Source organism: Salvelinus namaycush, unplaced genomic scaffold (assembly GCF_016432855.1).
Source record: "Salvelinus namaycush isolate Seneca unplaced genomic scaffold, SaNama_1.0 Scaffold364, whole genome shotgun sequence".
In the NCBI taxonomy this organism is placed as follows: Eukaryota; Metazoa; Chordata; class Actinopteri; order Salmoniformes; family Salmonidae; genus Salvelinus; species Salvelinus namaycush.
Window position 1 is genome coordinate 152,033 of NW_024060608.1, and position 18,587 is coordinate 170,619.

The 18,587-nt window shown below is 39.6% G+C and overlaps 1 protein-coding gene across 1 annotated transcript; it reads left to right on the forward strand.

Moving 5' to 3' along the window:
• The first annotated feature begins 10,498 nt into the window (after positions 1 to 10,498).
• LOC120040580 (gastrula zinc finger protein XlCGF17.1-like) lies at positions 10,499 to 11,906 on the forward strand. Its single transcript, XM_038985673.1, has one exon. It carries the CDS (start codon positions 10,549 to 10,551, stop codon positions 11,461 to 11,463), a length of 915 nt encoding a protein of 304 aa, XP_038841601.1. The 5' UTR covers positions 10,499 to 10,548; the 3' UTR covers positions 11,464 to 11,906.
• The last annotated feature ends 6,681 nt before the right edge of the window (positions 11,907 to 18,587 follow it).

Sequence of the window (18,587 nt, forward strand, 5' to 3'; positions counted from 1 at the left end):
TCGGAAGTTTACATTATACACCTTAGCCAAATGTATTTAAACTCAGTTTTTCACAATTCCTGACATTTAATCCTAGTAAAAGTTCCCTGTCTTAGGTCAGTTAGGATCACCACTTTATTTTAAGAATGTGAAATGTCTGAATAATAGTAGAGAGAATGATTTATTTCAGCTTTTATTTCTTTCATCACATTCCCAGTGGGTCAGAAGTTTACATACACTCAATTAGTATTTGGTAGCGTTGCCTTTAAATTGTTTAACTTGGGTCAAACGTTTCGGGTAGCCTTCAACAAGCTTCCCACAATAAGTTGGGTGAATTTTGGCCCATTCCTCCTGACAGAGCTGGTGTAACTGAGTCAGGTTTGTAGGCCTCCTTGCTCGCACATGCTTTTTCAGTTCTGCCCACAAATGTTCTATGGGATTAAGGTCAGGGCTTTGTGATGGCCACTCCAATACCTTGACTTTGTTGTCCTTAAGCCATTTTTAACCAACTTTGGAAGTATGCTGTCCATTTGGAAGACCCATTTGCGACCAAGCTTTAACTTCCTGACTTATGTCTTGAGATGTTGCTTCAATATATCCACAGAATTTTCCTCCAATATATCCACTGAATTTTCCTCACTCATGATGCCATCTATTTTGTGAAGTGTACCAGTCCCTCCTGCAGCAAAGCACCCCCTCAACATGATGTCACCCCTGTGCTTCACGGATGGGATGGTGTTCTTCGGCTTGCAAGCATCCCCCTTTTTCCTCCAAACATAATGATGGTCATTATGGCCAAACAGTTCTATTTTTGTTTCATCAGACCAGAGGACATTTCTCCAAAAAGTGCGATCTTTGTTCCCATGTGCAGTTGCAAACCGTAGTCTGGCTTTTTTATGGCGGTTTTGGAGCAGTGGCTTCTTCCTTGCTGAGCGGCCTTTCAGGTTATGTCGATATAGGACTCGTTTTTACTGTGGATATAGATACTTTTGCACCTGTTTCCCCCAGCATCTTCACAAGGTCCCTTTGCTGCTGTTCTGGGATTGATTTGCGCTTTTCGCACCAAAGGACGTTGATCTCTAGGAGCCTGACGGCTGCATGGTCCCATGGTGTTTATACTTGCGTACTATTTGTTTGTTCAGATAAACGTGGTACCTTCAGGCGTTTGGAAATTGCTCCCAAGGATGAACCAGACTTGTGGAGGTCTACAATTTTCTTCTGAGGTCTTGGCTGATTTCTTTTAATTTTCCCATGATGTCAAGCAAAGAGGCACTGAGGTTGAAGGTAGGCCTTGAAATACATCCACAGGTACACCGCCAATTGACTCAAATGATGTCAATTAGCCTATCAGAAGCTTCTAAAGCCATGACATAATTTTCTGGAACTTTACAAGCTGTTTAAAGGCACAGTCAACTTAGTGTATGTAAACTTCTGACCCACTGGAATTGTGATACAGTGAATTATAAGTGACATAATCTGTAATTGTTGGGAAAATGACTTGTGTCATGCACAAAGTAGATGTCCTAACCGACTTGCCAAAACTATAGTTTGTTAACAAGAAATTTGTGAAGTGGTTGAAAAACTAGTTTTAATGACTCCAACCTAAGTGTATGTAAACTTCTGACTTCAACTGTATGTGTATACAGTACCAGTCAACGGTTTGGACACACCTACTCATTCAACGGTTTTTCTTTATTTTTACTATTTTCTTCTTTGTAGAATAATATTTAGGACATCAAAACTCTGAAATAACACATGGAATCATGTAGTAACCCAAAAAGTGTTCAAAAAAAAGAAATTGAGATTCTTCAAAGTAGCCACACTTTGCCTTGATGACAGCTTTGCACAATCTTGGCATTCTCTCAGCCAGCTTCACCTGGAATGGTTTTTCAACGTAGCCACACTTTGCCTTGATGACAGCTTTGCACAATCTTGGCATTCTCTCAGCCAGCTTCACCTGGAATGGTTTTTCAAAGTAGCCACACTTTGCCTTGATGACAGCTTTGCACACTCTTGGCATTCTCTCAACCAGCTTCACCTGGAATGCTTTTCCAACAGTCTTGAAGGAGTTCCCACATGTGCTGAGTACTTGTTGGTTGCTTTTCTTTCACTCTGCAGTCCAAACCATCTCACTTGGGTTGAGGTCGGGTGATTGTGGAAACCAGGTCATCTGATGCAGCTCTCCATCACTCTGTAGAAAATAGTCCAAATAAAGAAGAAGCCTGTAATGACTAGGTGTGTCCAAACTTTTGAATGGTACTGTATATACAATACCAGTGAAGTTTGGACACACCCACTCTTTCCAGGGTTGTAGAATATTATTGTTGACATGTCCTAATAATTTACTTAACCCCTTATGTACCGTTCTAGTAACAAACCAACAATTGGCACTAGCTGTCATTATAGCAGGTAAAGGGAGATTGCATATGAATAAATATATATTTTCCATACATTTCTATTGAATAATAAATCACCAGAATACGTTCTATACATATTTTCTGTACATACAAAATGCAGAGGTCAGAGGGTTTAAGATAGCAGGGCTATGGGACAGTGGAGATTAGTTTATGAATTGCCTGGCAGTGAATGTATAGGAATGATTCAAATGGAACTGTTAACAGCCATTAATTACCCAGGTAGTATTGTGAATAACTAGTGGCTATTAACCAATCGGCATCCAGGATCCAATTGTACGGTTTTATAATGAGGGATCTAGTCTAGATTAAAACTCATAGGAAGGACGTTTTATCATGTGGAGGTTTCATTCAGGTCTCTCTGTTTAACCAAATACTCTGTCTTTGGCAGGAGAGAGACCAGACTCTCACTCTGACAGCAGTAAGAGTCCTTCAGAGGAACCAGACCCAGAGACTCCCAAACCAGTGAGACGACTCAACTGCTCCCAGTGTAATAAGAGTTTCAAGTTGTCATGGAACCTAAAAGAGCATGAGAGGGCACACACAGGAGAAAAGCCTTTCCACTGCTCCCAGTGTGGAAAGAAATTTTCACGATCACAGAGCCTAAAAATACATGAGAGGACACACACAGGGGAGAAGCCTTATCTCTGCTCCCAGTGTGGAAAGTGTTTTACCCAATTAGCTTACCGAAAAGAGCATGAAAGGAAACACACTGAAGAAAAGACTTACCAATGTTCCCAGTGTGGAAAGAGATTTTCACAATCACAGGAACTAAATTCACACGAGAGGACACACACAGGGGAGAAACTTCACCACTGCGCCCATTGTGAAAAGTGTTTTACTCAGTTAGGGAGCCTGAACAAACATAATAGAATACACACAGGAGAGAAGCCTTACCCCTGTGCCCATTGTGGAAAGAGATTTTCTAGATCACAGGACCAAAAATCACATGAGAGGACACACACAGGGGAGAAATCTTACCATTGCTCCCTATGCGGAAAGGATTTTACCCATTTAGGGAGCCTGAACAAACATAAGAAGAGAATACACTCTGGAGTGAAGCCTTACTCATGTTCCCATTGCCTAATGAATTTCAGGTTGTTAAATAACCTTAAGGAGCATGAGAGGACACACACATCTTACTGTGGTCCCAGTGGAAAAGATTTTACCAATTTAGGGAAACTATAAGATCATGAGAGGACACACGGGAGAAATCACGCAGTTGTTCCCAGTGTGGAAAGAGTTTTACCCAGTTAGGGAGCCTGAAAAGGAACACGCATACAGGGGAGGATAAGCTCACAGTTTGGAAAGAGTTTTAGTTAGGGAACCTAATTGTGGAAAGACATTTTCCAGGACAGAGGACCTGAAATCACATGACAGAATAGACAGGCTGTGTTCTGATGAGTCGCTGTGTTCTGACTTGTTTGACTGTTGTTTTATGCCGCATTAAATCTTCTTGTTTATATGAAATCTTTATCAAGAATAGGCATGTTTAAAAAAAAAAAATCCTCTGGAGACATGAGTATGTCTAAAATCAGATTATAAATTTAAAATGTATTTTGTTTTGATTCACCCCATTGATAGATTGGATACATGTTAGAACCCTTAGATGTTAATGACATGATTTGGATATTTTAAAATGTAAATTGTTAATTGGATGAATATTGTGTGTATTTCTTGATTCTCTAACCTTGAATCCTCAGGAAATGTAATTTAGGTTTCATTTAGTTAATTTGTGTTCTAGTCTTCAAGCTAAAGATGTATGAAAATGGGATGATTTTCTGATAACATTGATAGGTTGTTGACATAAACTGTCACTACCTCTTGAATGTTCCCATCGGTATTATTCCACCATGTTAGAGAGAACACAGGTGCTGATTGTAAAAAAACATTTGATTAATGCACCATTTTTATCTGAATAAAATTATTTTTTTAACTGTGTTAGCCACTAGTGGACATTCATTATATACATGTACATCTATGTACTTACAGAAATTAGCTCTTCTGAGTGGGTGAATGGATTGCTGGAAGGTGTATAACACAACGTGTCGGTCAGAACACAAGGAGAGGGAAGTTTTAGCAATTTTTAAAAATGTTTTTGCTAATTTAATTCAAGGTGACAGACGGTGACACATTCAATATGACGTTACACACTCTTGGCTGCATCTTGCTGATATAGGGTGTAATCATTCGTCCATCAGTTGCAAAAGATAATTTCTATTGGACAAATTCAGGTATTTTTATCCCCGTTTCATAATGTTTTTCAACAGAATCATCGGGATAAACACACCCCTGATCACCCACACACACAGTTCACTTTCATAGCAGCCACGTACAAACAGCATGACCCCTTTGCTGATGGTATAATTCTTTCTCCCATCTACGCGCTCTCCTCTTCTCACCTTTTCCCTTCGTTTGTGGACTTCAGTGCACAACACATCAGCTGTATGTGACCAGGAGAAAAAACCTTTCCAAGCCAAACCAATATCATAACCGCTACACACAGTCTATATCATTGTCACCATATTAGCTAAAGTAACGTCGTAGTCAACATAACTAATAGGACTAACATGTTAGTAAACCTGCTACAATCATGCAGTAACTTTACAGTGCAATAAATTAGTAAAACCAAAAGCTTACCTTGACTTGGAACAGTTCCAGTGTTGGATAGCCAGCTAGCTAACATAGCATCCCTCTCTGTTTGAGCCAGGTGTCTGAGTAGGCTAAACTAGTAGGCTAAACCAGCTAGCTGCATTCGCTAAGTAAGTGAAAGTGAAACACATACTATGAAATATAGCTAGCTCTCGCTTCATTTTTGAATAAATTATTTGTTCAAAACTGTTCAGCTATTGTGTCTTTCTCTCTTTGAGTCAACTACTCACAACATTTTATGCACTGCAGTGCTAGCTAGCTGTAACTTATGCTTTCAGAGGCTTTTGGGTTGGTAGCGTGTGGAGAGAGACTATTGAGAGCAGTCCAAGACACGTCTGTTGGGTTGGTAGGTTGTGGAAAGAGACTATTGAGAGCAGTCCAAGACACGTCTGTTGGGTTGGTAGGTTGTGGAAAGAGACTATTGAGAGCAGTCGAAGTTATGGACTTAGACCTGCCTCTTCACAGTTGGGGGTTATTGCTGTTGATTAGGTTTGATGGAGGTGTGTGGCGACCAATAAGGGGAGAGCTTGTCTGTCAAATGAAGGGGTTTCAGGGTATTGAACAGGGGTGTGTTCAATTTGATTGAACGTTGCGGAAGAGTTTGTACTGAATAACACTATTACCAACATTTTCTTGTACGTTCTTGAACAGACTATGAGGTACATTTTGGTTTGCTCCAGTTGGTGGGTGTGGCGGCGTGTGGCTAGAGTCTAAGGTATTTTGGGCCATTTTTCACTACTGTCATAACTCTCCTGTGATGATCTGAAGGATCAGGATACAGTGGGTCTCTCTCGTAGAGGGGGAATGTCATGACTCTCCTGTGGCGATATGAAGGATCAGGTTACAGTGGGTCTCTTTCGAAGAGGGGGGAGAGCGAGAAGTTGGCTGTTTTATGGTCGGTCATAAAATACGGTGCCCCTATGGCCTGTAGTGTTCGAGATTAGAATGTAAACTGTGGAACACGGAGAGACCCTTGGACAATCAAAAGTTTGAATAATTAAACAATATTTCTATTTTTGAGAATGTCGGAGTGGTCCGTGGACACTTAAGGGACAGTCATGACGAGTGTGCTTTATTTGGTGATCTCATGAAGGACAGGAAACACTCTTTACTGTGTCTTTGGTTGTGTACACTTCTTAATTATGGGGGTTACATCTACTTATTGTGAAATGTATGTGATTAAACATGAAACTATTTGTGAAACGATGTAATGTGATGTCTAAATTAGAAAATATGGGTTTTCATGTAAAGTTAACCAAATCAGAGGCCATGGCCACGTGAGTGTAGACATTATGTCGGCGTCACGGACCACCCTTTTCTCAGAAGTATATAAAACCCCACTCCTGACTAAATTTACATCAGACCACGCAAACGTAAGTTAAGGTTGCAAATGGTTGAATTTTTAAGACCAGAAAATATGAAGCGGCAGCTACAAGTTGAAATGGTTGGCACTACAACTCTACCAAAGGACAAGACTATACAGCGTGGAGCATTGGCTACACGGCTGGAAACGGTTAAACTCTGAGACTATCGATTCACTACAGAAGTAAGAAGTCCAAGGCCGTCAAGCTACCAGTCTGCAGCCAGAAATGTACTAAGCCAAGGACAAGAATACCGACAACCGCCGAAACATCTACAGTATTCTATGCGACAACCATGGGTACGCCTAACGTATCCATTATAAAGACAACCAGAGACTTTGTCGATTGACTTTTCAGCAGATGGACCGGCGACCACAGAGAGACAACAAGACATACACTCGTAAATGTGATTTATTTTCGATTGAGCCGTAGTTCATGTAAGGTATTAGCAATTTCTATGAGTGTAGTTATCAGCTATGAGTTTCCCGCTATTGAGCGGTCCACATCCTCTTTCCTTTGTCTACCAAGCCGTCATATCGGTTTCATCCGCTAGGGACTTTTTCTTTGTATCATGTAATAACCCATGTATGAACTAATTGTGTGTATGATAAAGTGATTTATATGTTTAAAGTAATGACTAAAGAATTCCACTCTGAAACGTATTTAACTGTGTGAAATGTATTAGAATTAAAAGACTTTAATCCAATAATGTGTGTGTGTAAGACAAGTTAAGACAACATAACATTGTGTTACTATGTAGCAATGTGAGAAATGTATAGTTAAGGCAACAAAGGACAACTGAACTACAGATGACCTAGTTATAACTGAAAACTGACAACAGGAAAGAGGCCCCTTCTAAGGCCCCTCTAATGTAGGGAGGAGAGTAACGGCTAGAAACTGCTAGGCTGGTAGAACAGGAATGAACTAGGAATGTGAAGTGTGGAAGAATACAGCCCACCTAAAGAGAGGTGGAGTTTCTTCTGATGTGTGTGTGTGTGTGTGTGTGTGTGTGTGTGTGTGTGTGTGTGTGTGTGTGTGTGTGTGTGTGTGTGTGTGTGTGTGTGTGTGTGTGCGTGTGTGTGTGTGTGTGTGTTAAAATTACTGTGTTATAATTTTTTGCTTCAGAGCGCTCTCTGAATAAAGAATTAACCTTTTGCAGAATCGGAGACTTTGCCGTGGTGCCCCGACTTCCTAGTTAATTAAAGTTTAAATGATTAGTAATAATAATTACACAGAGAATTGATTTGATAAAATAACAGTCTTCACATTTAATAATGTCACGGAATGACACTACCTTGACATTTTGTCTTCTACAGTGGTCCTCCTGTATAGGATAAACCAGTCCTTTATGGTTATGGGTTCAGCTGTATAGGATAAACCAGTCCTTTATGGTTATGGGTTCAGCTGTATGGGATAAACCAGTCCTTTATGGTTATGGGTTCAGCTGTATAGGATAAAGCAGTCCTTTATGGTTATGGGTTCAGCTGTATAGGATAAAGCAGTCCTTTATGGTTATGGGTTCAGCTGTATAGGATAAACCAGTCCTTTATGGTTATAGGTTCAGCTGTATAGGATAAACCAATCCTTTATGGTTATGGGTTCAGCTGTATAGGATAAACCAGTCCTTTATGGTTATGGGTTCAGTTGTATAGGATAAACCAGTCCTTTATGGTTATGGGTTCAGCTGTATAGGATAAACCAGTCCTTTATGGTTATGGGTTCAGCTGTATAGGATAAACCAGTCCTTTATGGTTATGGGTTCAGCTGTATAGGATAAACCAGTCCTTTGTGGTTATGGGTTCAGCTGTATAGGATAAACCAGTCCTTTGTGGTTATGGGTTCAGCTGTATAGGATAAACCAGTCCTTTATGGTTATGGGTTCAGCTGTATAGGATAAACCAGTCCTTTATGGTTATGGGTTCAGCTGTATGGGATAAACCAGTCCTTTATGGTTATGGGTTCAGCTGTATAGGATAAACCAGTCCTTTATGGTTATTGGCTCAGCTGTATAGGATAAACCAGTCCTTTATGGTTATGGGTTCAGCTGTATTGGATAAACCAGTCCTTTATGGTTATGGGTTCAGCTGTATAGGATATAGGATAAACCAGTCCTTTGTGGTTATGGGTTCAGCTGTATAGGATAAACCAGTCCTTTATGGTTATGGGTTCAGCTGTATGGGATAAACCAGTCCTTTATGGTTATGGGTTCAGCTGTATGGGATAAACCAGTCCTTTGTGGTTATGGGTTCAGCTGTATAGGATAAACCAGTCCTTTATGGTTATGGGTTCAGCTGTATAGGATAAACCAGTCCTTTATGGTTATGGGTTCAGCTGTATAGGATAAACCAGTCCTTTATGGTTATGGGTTCAGCTGTGTAGGATAAACCAGTCCTTTATGGTTATGGGTTCAGCTGTATAGGATAAACCAGTCCTTTATGGTTATGGGTTCAGCTGTATAGGATAAACCAGTCCTTTATGGTTATGGGTTCAGCTGTATAGGATAAACCAGTCCTTTATGGTTATGGGTTCAGCTGTATAGGTTAAACCAGTCCTTTATGGTTATGTGCTCAGCTGTATAGGATAAACCAGTCCTTTATGGTTATGGGTTCAGCTGTATAGGATAAATCAATCCTTTATGTTTATGGGTTCAGCTGTATACACAACTTATGATTACGTTAGATCATCGCCAAGTCCAAAAAACACACAGCCATTTTTCCAGCCAAAGATAGGAGTCACAAAAAGCAGAGATCTTCATCAGATGACACTCATAGGACATCATGTTACACAATACATGTATGTTTTGTTCGATAGCCACGTCAAATAACAGAAATACTCATCATAAACTTTGATGAAAGATACATGTTTTACATAGAATTAAAGATACACTTGTTGTTAATGCAACCGCTGTGTCAGATTTCAAAAACACTTTACGGAAAAAGCACACCATGCAATAATCTGAGACGGCGCTCAGATATAAAAAACATTTCTCCGCCATGTTGGAGTCAAGAGAACTACGAAATTACATCATAAATATTCCCTTACCTTTGATTATCTTCATCAGAATGCAGTCCCAGGAATCCTAGTTCCACAATAAATTGTTGTTTTGTTCGATAATGTCAATTATTTATGTCTAAGTAGCTACTTTTGTACACATGTCCAAACGCTCGCGCAGATCCAGGCGAACTCGGACGAAAACTTCTAAAAGTTGTATTACAGGTCGAATAAACTGGTCAAACTAAGTAGAGAATCAATTTTCAGGATGTTGTTATCATATATATCCAATAACGTTCCAACCGGAGCATTCCTTTGTGTCTACAGAAGTACTGGAATGCAAGGCGATATCATGTGGAATGCGCGTGACCAAGAACTGGCACTCTGCCAGACCACTGACTGAAACACCTCCCATCCGGTCCCACATCACAGTAGAGGCTTCATTCAACGTTTTACAGACTGTTGACATCTAGCGGAAGGCGTAGGAAGTGCAAACAGATCCATATCTTACAGGGATTTGAATAGGCGATGAGTTGAAAATCAACCAGCCCCAGAATTTCCACTTCCTGTTTTGAAGTTTGCCTGCCATATGAGGTCTGTTATACTCACAGACATAATTCAAACAGGTTTAGAAACTTCAGAGTGTTTTCTATCCAATAGTAATAATAATATGCATATATTAGCATATGGGACAGAGTAGGAGGCAGTTCACTCTATTCATCCAAAGTGAAAATGCTTCCCCCTATCCCTAAAAAGTTAAGAGACAAAAACACTGGTTGTTCATTCTATTGTTTCTAGCCAATCACACTGGTTGTTCATTCTATTGTTTCTAGCCAATCACACTGGTTGTTCATTCTATTGTTTCTAGCCAATCACACTGGTTCTGCATTCTATTGTTTCTAATCACACTGGTTGTTCATTCTATTGTTGCTGATTGGTTGATAGCTGTTAGTTATTCACGTTAATTCCGGGTAATGGCTGTTAACAGTTTCCATTTGAATTGTTCCACAGCCCATAATGGAGGGTTCATTCAGGTCTCTCTGTTTAACTAAATACTCATTTTGTCTTTGGCAGGAGAGAGACCAGACTCTCAATCTGACAGCAGAAAGAGTCCTTCAGGAGATCCAGACCCTGAGACGCCCAATCCAGCGATGCAACACCACTGCTCCCAGTGTAATATGAGTTTTAAGTGGTTATGGAAGCTGAAAGAGCATGAAAGGAAACACACAGGAGAAAAGCCCTTCCAATGCTCCCAGTGTGGAAATAAATTCTCACGATCACATGACCTAAAATCACATGAGCGGACACACACAGGGGAAAAACCACACAATTGCTCACAGTGTGGAAAGCTTTTTTCCCATTTAGGGAACCTGAACAAACATAAGAGAATACACTCTGGAGAGAAGCCTTACCCCTGTTCCCATTGTGGAAAGAATTTTAGGTTGTCAGGTAACCTGAAAACGCACGAGAGGACACACACAGGGGAGAAACCTTACCATTGCTCCCTGTGTGGAAAGGATTTTACCAAGTTAGGGAACCTGAAAGATCATGAGAAGAAACACACAGGAGAAAAGCCTTACCACTGCTCCAATTGTGGAAAGAGATTTTCAACATCATCGGACTTAAGAAAGCATGAGATGACGCACACAGGGGAGAAGTCTTACCATTGCTCTCAGTGTGGAAATAGTTTCTTACGATCACATGACCTAAAATCACATGAGCGGACACACACAGGGGAAAAACCACACAGTTGTTCCCAGTGTGGAAAGTGTTTTTTGCATTTAGGGAACCTGAACAAACATAAGAAAATACACTCTGGGGAGAAGCCTTACCCCTGTTCCCATTGTGGAAAATTCTTTAGGTCGTTAGATAACAAGAGGGAGCATGAGAAGACACACATAGGTAAGAAGCTTCACCATTGCGCCTTGTGCGGAAAGAGATATTCACGATCACATGACCTAAAATCACATAAAAGAAAACACACAGGCGAAGAAAACACACAATTACACACCAAGGGGAAAAATCACACAATTGGTCCCAGTGAGGAAAGAATTGTACGCAGTTAGAGAACCTCGTCCAATTGTGGAACTATATTTTCCCGGTCACATTACCTAAATTCACATCAAATCAAACCAAGCGGTATTTATTCAGCACATTTCAGACATGGAACACAATGAGCTTCATGGGAAAAAACGATGAAAACAAAAACTGAAACGTTTACTACACAACAAACATAAGAGGATAAGAAACTAAAGATTGACTGGTCTTGGTCAGTGCCTGTACAGTTGACCAATGGCTGTCTTGTGTAGACCAGACAGGAGAGCATTACAGTAGTCAAGCCTGCTTGTAATAAATATTACTACACAACAAACATAAGAGGATAAAAAACTAAAGATTAACAATAAAACTATTTGTGCCCAGCTGTCGATAAAAACACTGGTGGGCTAGCACTGCTAGCATTTGTCTGCTCCATTTTCATGATGGCGGCTAATTGCTACTTAACAGGAAATCCAGGACACAAACTTGCCGTAAAGACTGACTGCATTGCGGAACCAGTAGCAATTGTTTTTTTTTAAATGTTTTTTTTTTATTATGGAATATTACAACATACAATCTACCTGCAGTGAAGCCGTTCAACATTTACATTACATTCAGTCATCTAGCAGACTCCCATCCAGAGTTACCCACAGGAGCAACAAGGGTCAAGTGTCCCGCTCAAAGGGATGTCGACAGATCTCCCACCAAGTCAAATCGAGGACTCAAACTATTTATATATTTTGTGAAATTAATACCAAGTATACAGTGGGGAGAACAAGTATTTGATACACTGCCGATTTTGCAGCTTTTCCTACTTACAAAGCATGTTGAGGTCTGTCATTTTTTATCATAGGTACACTTCAACTGTGAGAGATTAAAGACAATCAGCGATCAACGAGTTCAAACAGGTGCAGTTAATACAGGTAATGAGTGGAGAACAGGAGGGCTTCTTAAAGAAAAACTAACAGGTCTGTGAGAGCCGGAATTCTTACTGATTGGTAGGTGATCAAATACTTATGTCATGCAATAAAATGCTAATTAATTACTTAAAAATCATACAATGTGATTTTCTGGATTTTTGTTTTAGATTCCGTCTCTCACAGTTGAAGTGTACCTATGATAAAAATGACAGACCTCTACATGCTTTGTAAGTAGGAAAACCTGCAAAATCGGCAGTGTATCAAATACTTGTTCTCCCCACTGTATCTACTTCACCATCAACCCCATTTTATAGGTAAACTACAGGATCATGTAAAAGCTGTATTTTTAAAAAGATCCAATACGTAATATTGTAGACTTATCATAATTAGGAGTCCAGAAAAGTTATCTAGATCGTCAATGAGACATTGGCAGGGATCTAGCTTGCGGACTAAATATAAAACTTGAGTCATTGGCATACATGGACACCTTTTTGTTTTTAAGCCTTGGATTACTGATCCTCTAATAATGTTGTTGTTAGAGCCGATGTGGAGATATTTGTACAAAAGACAGAACATACATGGCTCCATGTACGTGTGTGTAAATATATGAAATATGTATATGATGAAGTATCAGGTACCTTTATGATTTATATTGACCCGATTGAGATATATTCATTTGTTGTTAGTGGAACTTAGTATTTGGTTCCCCCTCTTGCCCATTCATTGTACTGTGGTAAGTGTGTTAGTGTTAGGATAAAGGCAGGAAGTTGGGACTTCAGGCGAGGGGAGGAGTCCTAGCTAGACGCGGGTGCGGTATAGTCTTTTGACCATACAGACATGCAAAAAGGCCATTTTATGTATTTTTCACGTCAAGTAATCTATGCTTTTAGTTGATTGGAGAATCATTTTTTTGTTAGATATAAGAAGAATAAACCTTTTTGTTACACCAGGATCCCTGGATCTCATTGAATGTTTTTGCCGTTTGGGAACTTTGAATGTGGACCGTATGTGTCCGAAACAACCCCGCTTCAGGCTTGGGCAGCGGCTATGGTCAATTGGTATTTGGAATTTCAATTGGAAGCCACTACAGTTGTTATTTGACCTGATTTTAATAGCTAGCATTTCGATGGCCATAACGAATAGATATGTTGACAGCAGACACCCTTGTTTAACTCCTCTTGACAATTCAAAACTCTCTGAGAAGTAGCCGCTGTTTACTATTTTACAGCTGGCGTTGCTACACATAACTTTTACCTATTGAATAAGTGACTCAACAAAATGTTAAAAGTCCAGGCATGTATATATAAAATCCAGTCTTGCTTTATCAAAGGCCTTTTCAGAATCTGCTATAAATACCAGGCCTGACTTCTTAGATGTTTCATGTTGTTCTATTATTTCTAGTAGTTGTCGTATATTATCTCCAATGTATTGTCTATGTAAAAAACCTGTCTGATCAGGATGAACAATACCTGGTAAAACCTTTTTAATTCTGAGTGCTTTGCATTTCGCTAGTATTTTTGCATCACAACATTGATGTGTAAGATGCCTCCAGTTTTTTAGATAGACTGGGTCTTTATATTTGCCATCTGGGTCTTGTTTTAATAACAGTGAAACCAGACCTTCCTGCTGAGTACCTGACAGACTACCATTTCTATATGGACTAGTTAAAACAAGCTAATAATGGAGCTTTGAGTATATAAAAAAAAGGCTTGATATACCTCTACCTGTATGCCATCAAGCCCTGGGGTTATTCCAGACTGAACGGATTTAATAGCCTCAAAAATGTATTCCTCTGTAATTTGTCCCTCGTAATGGTCTTTCTGTGCATTTGTTAATTTTCCATTTTATTTTTTAGAAAGAATTCCTTACAGTAATCATCATTCAGAGCATGAGACGGAAAGGAACATATCTGATTAAAATATTTAGCTTCCTCTTATAAAATATCATTCGGAGAATCATAGATGACTTTGTCTTTAATAAGTTTCTGACAATTATTTTTTGTAGAGTTTCTGTGTTGGAGATTCAGGAAGAATTTGGTGCATTTTTCTCCATATTCCATCGTTTGCTTTATTTTTGTAATAGATTACATTGGATGGTTCTGGAATAAGTTCCTCCAGTTCTTTTTGTTTTTCCTCCAACTTATTTTGTATCTCTGTAGTATCATTTTTATTGCTATCTACCTGTACTATAGGTTCATGTATTTCCATTCTTAGTCTTGTCTCTTTAGATAGAAACAACTTTTTTTTTTTTATTATTGATGAATATTGAATTGAATGACCTCTGAAGGTACATTTAAAGGTATCCCAAACAAATAAGGGGATTTGCTGAACCTATATTGTACTGGTAAAAATCAGTTATAAATTATTTAGTCTTCGTTAAGAATAAATTGTCCTGCAGTAGACTTTGATAAGATGTCAATATCCGCATCCACATGAAAATTCTGTAAGAGTGAAGGCCAATTAGATGATGGTCTGATCACATTTTGTCTCCTATCAATACCTATTTAACCTTTGATGCGAGAGAGAAAGAGACAAGAAAGTAGTCAAGACGACTAGCTTAATTATGTCTCCTCCATGTATATCGCAATAGGTCAGGGGTTGTTAGTCCATAATATTTGTGTTCTCCGTAAGGGCACGGTGATGAGTGATTAGCTTTACGGTCCATTGAGGTACTTAACACTGTGTTATAGTCTACTAGCATAATCATATGATCATTTGTTGCCTGTAAGTTCAATAAATTGGTATAAATGTTTTCTAATAAGTATGGATCATCCTGATTTGGACCATATAGATTAATACCATATAGATTATCTGTTTTTCCATCCACTTTTATATTCCAAAGGAGCCACCTTCCTTGCGAATCATTCTTGACTGTTTACACATTCGGATTGGCATTTTTGTTAATTAACATCATCACACCTTTTGAGTTCCTTTGTCCATGACAGAACATTATTTCACCACCCCATTCCTTTTTCCACTCAACTTCATCTAAGGATGTAGATTGAGTTTCCTGTAAGTGGTATATGTTATATTCCTTTTCTTTCAGCCGCATAAAGACTGATCTTTTCCTATAATCTCTTAAGCCGTTACAATTATAACTGGCTATACTTATTGTAGCCCTTACTGTAACTATATACTATTCTCAGTCTAAATGAACCATAATTAGTGCTTGTAAAGTTACTGCCATAAGAGGTATTTTGACGGTCAAAAATAGAGATTTCAAATGTCTGATGTTTAGAATTCAAGAAACAGGTTCTAGCAACATTTATTTGGTTTTGTTTGCCTGTGCCACAGATGTTAGAACATTTAGTCAAGATATTACGTGTGTAGTAGATCTGTGTAGGTTGATGTGTATGATACTGCATGTGATTTAGTGAGAGTGTATACGATGTCTGGATTAGAGTAAGACTATAATGTGTGATGTCTAAATAAAGAAAAACCTATGAAAGAGACCTTGCATTACTATAGAGACGGCTTCACTACAGTACAAATGTATCCCGTACAATATGTTATTATTCCCCAATGTTTCTGTTCTGATATCTTCCCATTGCTTGTTGTAAACATAAATAAACATGTAGACAAAGACACAAAAGATAGACAAACAAAAATCATATTTAATTACAGAAAAGTTCTCGACAATAGAGAGAGACAGAGTGAGAGAAGAAAAGAGAGGGGAGAGGAGACAGAGAAGCTACTGGGGAATCCTCCACAAGCTACTGGGGAATCCTCCACAAGCTACTGGGGAATCCTCCACAAGCTACTGGGGAATCATCCACAAGCCAAGAGTGTGCAAAGCTGTCATCAAGGCAAAGGGTGGTTACTTTGAAGAATCTCAAATATAAAATATATTTTGATTTAACACTTGGTTTAACACTTTTTTGGTTACTACATGATTCCATATGTGTTATTTCATAGTTTTGATGTCTTCACTATTAAAGAAATAAAGAAAAACCCTGGAATGAGTAGGTGTATCCAAACTTTTGACTGGTACTGTATGTTGGGTTGGTAGAATGTGTAAAGACCCACCTCATTGGTTAATATTCACTGTAGTAGAAACATCTGTTGGGTTGGTAGAATGTGGAAAGACCCACCTCATTGGTTAATATTCCCTGTAGTAGAAACATCTGTTGGGTTGGTAGAATGTGGAAAGGCCCACCTCATTGGTTAATGTTCCCTGTAGTAGAAACATCTGTTGGGTTGGTAGAATGCGGAAACACCCACCTCATTGGTTAATATTCCCAGTAGTAGAAACATCTGTTGGGTTGGTAGAATGTGGAAACACCCACCTCATTGGTTAATATTCCCAGTAGTAGAAACATCTGTTGGGTTGGTAGAATGTGGAAACACCCACCTCATTGGTTAATATTCACTGTAGTAGAAACATCTGTTGGGTTGGTAGAATGTGGAAAGACCCACCTCATTGGTTAATATTCACTGTAGTAGAAACATCTGTTGGGTTGGTAGAATGTGGAAACACCCACCTCATTGGTTAATATTCCCAGTAGTAGAAACATCTGTTGGGTTGGTAGAATGTGGAAACACCCACCTCATTGGTTAATATTCCCTGTAGCAGAAACATCTGTTGGGTTGGTAGAATGTGTAAAGACCCACCCCAGTCCACCCACCTCATTGGTTAGTTTTCTCCGGGTAATGAGTCATGCAGTTTAAAGGCAGTGGTCCATTTTGAACCCACAACTCCTCCCTGTTTTTCAACTAGTCGCTCAGTGTAACAGTATAACTTTAGACCGTCCCCTCGCCCCGACCCGGGCGCGAACCAGGGACCCTCTGCACACATCAACAACAGTCACCCACGAAGCGTCGTTACCCATCGCTCCACAAAAGCCGCGGCCCTTGCAGAGCAAGGGGCAACACTACTTATAGGTTTCAGAGCAAGTGACGTAACTGATTGAAACGCTACTAGCGCGTACCCGCTAACTAGCTAGCCATTTCACATCCGTTACATCAGTACAGCACCGTTAACGTTTAATTTAACGCTCTACTACTTTAACGTTCTGAACACTCAGTACTGTTACACCGTGTAGGAGTAGTTTGGACCTACTCAGCACTGTTACACCGTGTAGGAGCAGTTTGGACCTACTCAGCACTGTTACACCGTGTAGGAGCAGTTTGGACCTACTCAGTACTGTTACACCGTGTAGGAGCCGTTTGGACCTACTCAGTACTGTTACACCGTGTAGGAGCAGTTTGGACCTACTCAGTACTGTTACACCGTGTAGGAGCAGTTTGGACCTACTCAGTACTGTTACACCGTGTAGGAGCAGTTTGGACCTACTCAGTACTGTTACACCGTGTAGGAGCAGTTTGGACCTACTCAGTACTGTTACACCGTGTAGGAGCAGTTTGGACCTACTCAGTACTGTTACACCGTGTAGGAGCAGTTTGGACCTACTCAGCACTGTTACACAGTGTAGGAGCAGTTTGGACCTACTCAGTACTGTTACACTGTGTAGGAGCAGTTTGGACCTAGTTGCCTTATTGGGATAACTGTTTGTTTGATTTTCTAAATGTGCAGGAGTAAATTGTTTTAAATTCTCACCCATTAAAGATATTCGCTAATTGACACATGCTTTTCTTTATACGTCTCAATATAATTATATTATATCATTAAATAAATGAAAATCTAATTAAGTGTCTCAAAATAAAATAAACATTTCCCTTGACTGTGTTACCCTCCCCAGCCAGCAAATGACGATGTGCCTGTTTCAGGCAATGCTGCCAGTGTGACGTATAATCTAATGGACGGGACTCTTCTTCAACAACAAAAGCGAGTCATTCACCTCGATTGCTTTCTAGCCAACATAGCCGAAAACATTTCATCTCTTTAAATGCTTTCGTTGTATATTAGCCACTGTGTTTTAAACACACTTGTCGTATCTATTAGCTAGTTACACCATTTAATTTAATATTTACGTTGTTGTTTGTCAGCTAGCTAGCTAAATTAGCAGTAGTGCTAGTCTAGTCACTAATGCTACCTAGCTATTTAGCTAACATCCCGACCATGAGCTCATTAAACAACTCCCCACCGTCTAAAGCGGGGATCTGCTGGACGGAGAAAGAAGCTCTGGGGCTGAACATTGTCGTGAAAGAGGAGAAGGAAGAAGAGGATGTCACAGTGAAACAAGAAACAGAGGTTGAGGCTGTTACAGTGAAAGAAGAAGAGAAAGAAGTTACATTGACAGAAGACGAAGACGCGTTCAGAGTGAAAGAGGAGGA